Source organism: Aegilops tauschii, chromosome 5, assembly GCF_002575655.3.
Source record: "Aegilops tauschii subsp. strangulata cultivar AL8/78 chromosome 5, Aet v6.0, whole genome shotgun sequence".
NCBI classification, from domain to species: domain Eukaryota; kingdom Viridiplantae; phylum Streptophyta; class Magnoliopsida; order Poales; family Poaceae; genus Aegilops; species Aegilops tauschii.
In genome coordinates this window covers 552,522,422-552,530,907 of record NC_053039.3, presented here as the reverse complement: position 1 = coordinate 552,530,907, position 8,486 = coordinate 552,522,422, and the positions used below count along the sequence as shown (strand labels likewise).

The 8,486-nt window shown below is 52.1% G+C and overlaps 1 protein-coding gene across 1 annotated transcript; it reads left to right on the top strand.

Moving 5' to 3' along the window:
• Positions 1–6,799: 6,799 nt before the first annotated feature.
• Positions 6,800–7,383, top strand: LOC120965040 (uncharacterized; the record flags this gene model as incomplete). The annotated part of the gene is made up of 1 exon (XM_040390186.3): positions 6,800–7,383. A coding segment is annotated over one exon (552 nt), but the record flags the coding sequence as incomplete, so codon positions are not given.
• Positions 7,384–8,486: the final 1,103 nt, after the last annotated feature.

Genomic DNA, 8,486 nt, shown 5'->3' with positions numbered 1-8,486 from the left:
GGCGCACTGGCCACGTGGAGGCCCATCTGTCCCGGTTCATGTTTGAACCGGGACTAAAGATCTAGGGCATTAGTAACGACCCTTTAGTTCCGGTTCAAGAACCGGGACAAAAGGCCCTTACCAACCGGGACGATAGGGTTTTTTTTCTACTAGTGCGCAACCATCCGAAATGTAGTTCTACCTTTAGTAGTAGCTAATAAGTAAGAAGAGTGAAAAAAATGATCTTGTACAAGAAATGTGTACATGGCCGATAGGTTGATAGACTGAACTCAAACTCAACTCAACTTCAAAATGATGAATTAATTAATGACAAAACCAACGAATCTAATGCAGGTCATACTGAAATCTGATGATTAAAACTGAAAACATCATGAAAGAAAAGTGAAGAAGTGCTGCAAATTGAAGAAGTTGTCTGAACAGACAAGCACTAAAGATTGCAAAGGCCAGCATGCTAGTAGGCAAAGAAATTAAGAAGTGGACTGGGAGGAACACTGAATACGCATGAAGAGCCCCAATCCCAAATAGGATAGGACGCCACAGATTACGAAAAAGGATTTCCCCCCGCTTTGTATTACAAAGCAACCACCGATACATCCAAGGATAGGTGCTGGGGCCGCAGCACAAACAAGCCCAAAGAAAAACAGAGAAAAAAGAAAGAGAAACAAATGCCAACAACGGCAGATCAATGAAACGAAGATGACCGGCGACCGCTGCATCCTCCGGAGAAGTACCACCACGTTCCCAGCACTCCCAAGCGCCGCGTACCAAGCAACACCTTCAAGAAGGAGGCGACGACGATGCCGCTGTTGCCCGGACTAGTCCTAGGGTTTCCCCCGGTACGCGGGGGGCAGTGGGCGGAGGGGTGTACCCGACGCCCTTCAGGAAGGTCCGGCGGCACCCACAGGCGTCGCCGTGTCGGGGTCGGACGAGCCGCCAGAGATTTCTCCCAACCCAAACCCCCACCACCACCCCAGACGAATCATAGTGCACCGCCCATCACGCCGCCCACCAACATGTGCCACCACGGTCACCGAATCAACTTTGCCGTCTCCTTGAGGCCACCGACACGAGACCTGGAGGACGGGAGAAGAGATAGTGGCCTCGGGGGCATACGCAACATCGCCGACGTGAGGGGACAACCACCACCGCCACCGCGGAGCCGACCGGACGCATGGACAAGGGGCCTGCCTGGCGCCGAGGCCCGGCCGGACCCAAAAGGGTACAGACAGCCCCTGCCGTCACGCTGCAGCTCGCCGGCCGACGAAGCCGCCACCGCCCGCAGACCACCGTCTCTTCGCCACCAACCAGGGAGCAGCGTCGCCGCGCACCGAGTCGCCGGCCCACCCTAGCCCAGATGGGGCCCAAAAGGGCCCAGATCTGGGCCGCGCGGGCGTCGCCGGCCACCAGCACCGCCACGCCGCCCCACGGCCAACGGCCGCGTCGCCGCACCAAGGACCACGAAGCTCGCCGGAATCCTGCCGCCGAGTCACACCGCAGCCGGCCGAGCTGCACCGCCGCCATCGGGAGGCCCCCGCGCCCCCCATGAGCGAGCGGGGAAGGGACGGCCCGCCGCCGCCAGGGCCGCGCGGGCAAGGCGGGGAGGGAGATGGACGGGGAGGGGGGCCGGAGGAGAGGTAGCGGCAGGGGCCTGCCCATCGCCCGCGGAGGGGGGAGGGAGAGGCGAGCGGGCGGACGGGAACGTGGCGGAGGGGGGGGAGGAGAGGGAGGCGGAGCGCGCGCGGCCGGCGGCCGACGGCAGCAGGAGGGGGGCAGCAGGCGGCGGCGGCGGCGGGGGGAGGAACCCTAGTCGCGGGAGCTCAGTAGGACGCCACAGATTGGCGTCCTTAATTACCCACTGTGGTCTGCCGTCCTTCTGTGCCGCGGCCAACTCAGACGCCGCGTGGGCGTGCTTCCTGCTCTCGATGGGCCGTCGCTCCTCCTCCACCTGTCCGACGGCCCCGTTCTCCTCTAGACAGACTGTGGCACTGTGTCCGAATCCTCCAACCCAATGACCCCTACAAACAAATTTGGTTCCTCGGCTTATCGCTAATCAATTGGTCATTTGATCGGTGATTGTCCATATCTGCAGAGTACGTGGCTGGACAGGGACACCGGCATCAAGCGGTACAGTTGGCGAGGAAGTTTGTCCATGCTGTGTGACACACTTCGCAGTACCGGGCTGGATCCCTCTCGAAGGCTATAGCTTCGTCCGCTCCCTCTTATTCAGACGCAGATTGTCTGAATTATATCTAGCTTGCATTTCTGAAGATTGTCGTGTACTCTCTCTCTAAAGTAATATAAAGCGTTTAGATTACTACTACACTTAGGGCGATCGTACACAAGTGCTGGTGGCTTGCACGTGGAGTGAATTGCAGAAAACCACCACATTGACAGCTAGGTTTGCAGAAAACACCGGTTTACGAATTTCTGCCAAAAACCACTAATTCTCGGCCTAACTTTTTGCAGAAAACACTAACCGGTCGCTTTGGGCATTTTAACCTCAATTATGACATGTGGGGCTCACATTTGACGTCGTGGCATAACGGCTCAGGTTAGACGGCGTTTGATCTAATATTACAAACTAGTCCCTGAAATTTTACATAGACACCCCTCACTCATAAAGCAAAAACGCAATTAAACCCCGTGGACAGAACCTGCAGCACGGCTCCCATGGGCTCTCGTCGCCGGCTTGGGGCGGCGGCCAAGCCGGCAGATGGACGTCGCCGGCGTCGAGGTCGAGCACCAGGCTGGGCATGGAGAACTACGTACGCCCGTGCGCCGCGACGCCTGCTACGAAGGCGAGCAGGTCACCGGCGACGAGCAGGTCTGCGCGTCGCGGGGGGAAGGGGGCCGGACGCCGCCGTGGTCTGGCAGCCCTGCAGCAGGTAGGAGGAGGGCAGTGGGGGGGGGGGGGGGGGGGGGGCTCGCCGTAGGAGGAGCGCAGGATGCCGCCATGGCCGGTCTAGCAGTTCCCGCGACCGGTAGGAGGAGCGCACGCGAGGACGAGCCCTCTCGGCGAGGTGCGGCGCACACGAGGGCGAGCCCTCTCGGCGAGGCGGCGGCGACCGTGTGCGCGGCGGTAGGGCGGTGTCATCGTCGGGCTTGGGCAGGTCGAGCATGGCGTCAGCAGTAGCAGGTGGAGCTGCTGCTGCTCGTGGCTTGGCCGGCGCAAAGGAGGCGCGGTGGAGCTGCTGCTGCTCGGCGAGGCGTTCTTGGTGGCGTCCGAGGCCCGCGAGGCCAGCGAGCAAGCCCGGGCATCCGCCGGCAGAACGAGAGAGAGAGGAGGAGCAGCACATCCATCAGGAGTACGAGAGAGATTTGGATCCCGATCTGGATCAGGGACGCACAGAGATTTTTTTTAGAAAGGTAAGGAGTTTTTGACAAAAAGACCCTGTCTAATGCCGTTTATCATGAACCGTTACGCCACATCAGCACAGAGTGGGCTCCATCTGTCATAATCGTCATTAAAACAAACAAAGCCGTCAACTAGTGTTTTTTGCAAAAGATTAAGCCGAGAATCAGTGGTTTCTGGTATAAATTCGTAAACTGGTGTTTTCTGCAAACCTATGCGCCAATGTGGTGGTTTTCTGCAATTCACTCCTTGCACATGACCTTAGCCAGTGTCAAGAGTGTTCTGAATTTACAAAGGCAACTGAAAGGCGAAAAGATTACACATAAGAGATTAAGATAAAGGTTCAGATCGATCGAAATAACATGACAGCTTGAACTGTGCTTCCTGCTGTCTATTTCTCCCGGCGGGGTCCTCTTACGGTTTGGCTCGAATCTCCTTTTCAACATAACATCATTGTAGTTGTTTACTTGTTTTTGCTGCATCAAGACGGGGTCTAAGTTATGTTGATTTTTTTCCATGTGATGAAGGCAGTGAAGACACCCGATCTCAATCCGACCTTGATATATATGTGGAATCGTCTTGCGTCATATGTACTGAAATTGTTCGGGAGACATGGTCAAAGTCCGGAGAAAGAGAAAGAAAACTAAAGAAAGCGTTAGCGCATTGGACTCGAAATCCAAATTGTGCTAGCTGACAAAGAAAAAACAGAATATAACATGTTGTCAGATTGTGGTCTCGTTTGTTCTTACCAAATCATCGTTTGTTGTTTTAAATTTTGGTCACTGAGAATTTTTGTTGGTTTTCAGTTTTCTAGGAATTTTTGTTGTTTTAAATTTTGGTCACTGCTTCCAACCACTCTGACCCACCCAAACCCCCCCACCCCGCCCCTCCCGCGCTTTCCTTCCGATGCACATGCCACTTACCGCGGCGCATTCATGCCGCCCTAGGGTGCGCGAGAGGGATGGGCCCCCCACCGCCATCAGTCGCGCGAGGAGGATGAGGACCCGACACACTGGAGGTGTCCTTCGGCAGAGGCGAGGGGAGGAGGATCGGAGGAGGAAGGGGCGGCCGCGCGCTCGTGGGATCCGCCCGAGTCGCCTCTCCTGGGACGATTCTGTTCTATTGATGCAACTGTCGGAGACTTATATTAGTAATTTAAGTTGTGTTCTGTTGATCGCACAACAACACGTCCAATTTGGCCAACATACGCAACCTCATGACCATAGTTCTGCCCAGGCGCGCGCAACGCATACATGCACATCATTTCAGCGCCCCTTTCATCTAGAGTAGCTCTCAGATTCGTAACCGTGCCAGCCTGCAAAGATCAAAAGAACAATTCTCTGGTTGCTTTTTTGGTTGGCTCTTTTGATTTAGCGAGGAGGAGTGCAGCACATACGTACTATCTAAAGATCAAAAGAAGGAAGAATCAATCATCTGGTTTCTTTTTCCTTGGCTTAATCCAGACGATGATGGGGTTGGCGAATCAAAAGCAGATAATTAAAGCATCGATGAGGAGTTTTGCCAAACATCAAGAGAGGAATCCTTTGCTTGGCCTCATCTCCAAGGCATGAAATCAAAAGCATTAGTAGGAGTACCAAATAACATCAATAGCAGGAATCCTTTGGTTCTAGGGGAGGGAGATGGCGTCAAAAAGATGAAAGAAAGAATCCATTGCTTTGGTTCTAGGGGAGATGGCGTCGAAGTTTATGCCAAGGAGCAGCAGCACGTAAAGATAGAAAGACGATTCCTTTATCTGTTGGGACGACTTGTGTCGGACACTCGGTGTTGCCGTATGTAAGCGAACATCTTAAGCACGGAGACGGGAGACAGTCCGGACGCTTTCCGTTGGCGACAGAGAGCTTTCGTGTGCGTGTGTGTGTGAGGGAGAGGGAGAGGGAGGAGGAGAAAGGGAGTGCCAGCCCGGAGATGGGTCTCGTCTCAGGTGCTCTGAAATGGTGGGAGGAGTGGCAGCTGCGTATCCTGGTGCTCAGCAGCCTATGTGTCCACTTCTTCCTCTACTTCTCCATGTGGGTGCGTCGAGTCCCCGGCCTACGCAGGCTGAGAGTGGTGGTGTGGATGGCGTACATAGGAGGCGACGCCCTGGCAATCTACGCCCTTGCCACCCTCTTCAACCGCCATAAGCAGTGGACGGCGGATGCGGTGGGTGAGAGCAGCAGCGACCTGGAGGTGATATGGGCGCCTGTTCTCCTCATCCACCTGGGTGGCCACGTGACATTGAGCGCCTACTGCGTCGAGGACAATGAGTTGTGGCTACGACATGTCATAACTCTGGTATCTCAGGTCACCGTCGCCTTGTACGTCTTCTGCAAGTGGTGGTCCGGCGAGTCGAGGCTGCTGCTGGCGGCAGTTATGCTCTTCGTCTTCGGCATCTTGAAATTTGGTCTCAAGCCATGGACTCTCAGGAGAGCTAGCTATAGTCAGATGCTCGCTTCCACCGATGTGTCCCTACCAAAAGAGGGGGGGAAAAGAAGTCGTGATGGAGCAACAGGGGACAGCCCCCTTTCCCTTGATGAATATGTGACACAAGCAAAGGCGACAATGTGCACAGCGAGCTGCGAGCAACAAGCTGCTAACCCGCCTACAGCAATAGCAGTCAGACACATTGATTACTTTGTGGACCTGTCCGCTCCATACGGTGCTCGGCTAAGTGACCTGTGGTATCTCCAGAGCAACAACAAGAAGACGAGGAATGCATCATACAAGATGTTGCAAATGTGCTTTGATCAAATATTTGATCTCTTGTACACCAAAATGGGATATGTTGATGGAGACACCAATGTGGGATTCACTTCTTTTGAGATTCTGTTTACGCTTTTGCTTCCATTAGTGGCCTTAGCTTCCCTGACGCTCTTCGCCACAAGCGACAAGCATGGTTACAACAGCAGGGACGTCAAGGTGACATACATCCTTTTCTCTTGCACTACTTTGCTGGAGTTCTTACAGTTATGGTGTGGTATTGTCACCATGTGCATTCCTTGCCTGAGATTCATCAACGAGTATCTCGAGGGATGGCATGACATGGTTTCTCAGTACGACCTCATGTCGTTCTATGTTCGCAAGAAGAAACCCACCTTCCTGATGAAGATCTCTTACTTCGAATGTCTAATGGGGTATGTTATCAAGGTTTGGTATGTAAGGCAGGTGCCTGCAGCCTACGAAATTATGGAGCTAGTTCAACGGCACATAGAAGAAGATGGATGGAAGACGTTCATAACTGATGCTGCCACCTACAGGAGATTCAGCGATTTCAGGGGCCAACTGACTCTGGAGAGGTTCAGTGAAGCACCAACAGGGAGTGTACTTGGAGAGGAGTTGTGGGATAGCTTGAAGGTGCCATTCGACAGGAGTATCATCCTTTGGCACATCGCCACAAATCTCTGCTTTCACCGGCCCGTGGACAAGCCATCATCCTTCCCTCGAGGATGAAGTGGCCTTACGCAACGTAGTATGGAGATGTCCGACTACATGTTATACCTGCTTTTCATCCGCACCGAGATGTTGTCGCCCGGCACCAGACCGGGTCTCTTCACCGTCGCCATATATGATCTAGAGGAAATCTTGAAGAACAGCAAGGCAAAGCTCCAGGATGAAGAAGCACTTGCTCAAGAGATTATTCAACAGACGGTCGGGAGTACTCTGATTCACAAAGCTTGCAGGCTCGCTATGTCATTGATGGACCTGCAGGAAGAGGAGATGTGGGAGATAATCCAGGGCGTGTGGGTGGAGATGCTCTGCTACTCTGCGAGTAGATGCAGAGGATTCCTGCACGCCAAGAGCCTGGGTGAAGGCGGGGAATACCTCTCCTATGTGTGGCTCCTCTGGTCATACATGGGGATGGAGACATTGGCGGACAAGATTCACAAGCCCGAGTCTCCGAAAGAAAAGGAGATCCTTGTTGAGGACGATGAATTGGCTTCTTCGTCCCACCGTGGACTCAGCCACCAAACTTCAACAGCAGGTATCCCTAGCCCAGTGTGACTTCATTCCTTCGTGTTATTCCTGTTACTATGTGTTAAAAATGTATTACTCCCTCTGTTTCCTAATATAATACTCCCTCCGTCCCATAATATAATAACGTTTTAGCTTTTCTTGATTTGTATGTATCTAGACACATTTTAGTATGTATGTTCACTCATTTTAGTATGTACAGTCAATATTTTAAAATAGCTAAAAGGTCTTATATTAAGAAACGGAGGGAGTACGATCTTGCAAGAGCGGCCCCTTCTTTGGGTGCAGGCCACCATGTTTCATTTCCTTCCTCATTGGATGTTATTTGTATTCCTATGAATATTGTGCTGCAATGAATTCTTCTTTCACCTGAAGAGAAACCAAAAAGGTTGTGTGTATGCTGAGAGCGAATTAGATTACCCTGGGCTTGTAAGAAAATATGTGATGTAATGCGTCAGTTGTATCATCATAGGCACCGCTAGCTTTTAATGCTTATGATAAAGTTTGCAGTAATTATTCGTGGCCAATTGTATGCTTAATCTGGAGACCATGATAGCTCTATTAAAACAAGTATCGTCAGTTGTGCATCAACTTGGATGCGACTGGCAGTACGGAAAAGTATCCGCGGGATTGGAGTGAAGGCTTCAGTTAATGGAATAAAGCACGGTGCCATACTCAAATATTATGAACTTGGTAAAATTGTTGTGCTGCCATCAAACACACACATACTTGTGCCAATTCCTTTGATCTCTCTGACTGACAATTAGTTTTGTGGCTCGTGGGCAAGTTGAACGCTAGAGACTGGGATAGACCACATTCTTTCTAACATAAAAGATCCTTGCTAAGGAAGGTACTATTTCTTGAAAAACTTTGTCTTGCACAAGCGAAGCAATCCACGATGGTAGGTAATAGTTATGGCTGGAAATTTTTGACGCTCCTCCTAAGCATGGCCTTACAGGGTAGGATCCCCTCCAACAAAGGACAACTTCCCCTAAAAAACACTCCCTATGTAACCTAGTTTTGCCAAATTAATGGACCAAAATGCACCTCCGCCGAAACTGTTGTCATGACCTCAAATTGCCAAATCGCCCATACAAATTATGCGTAGTAGACCAAATCTGAAATTGGCAATTTAGATTCCCATGTCTTGATGCTCTTATCACGG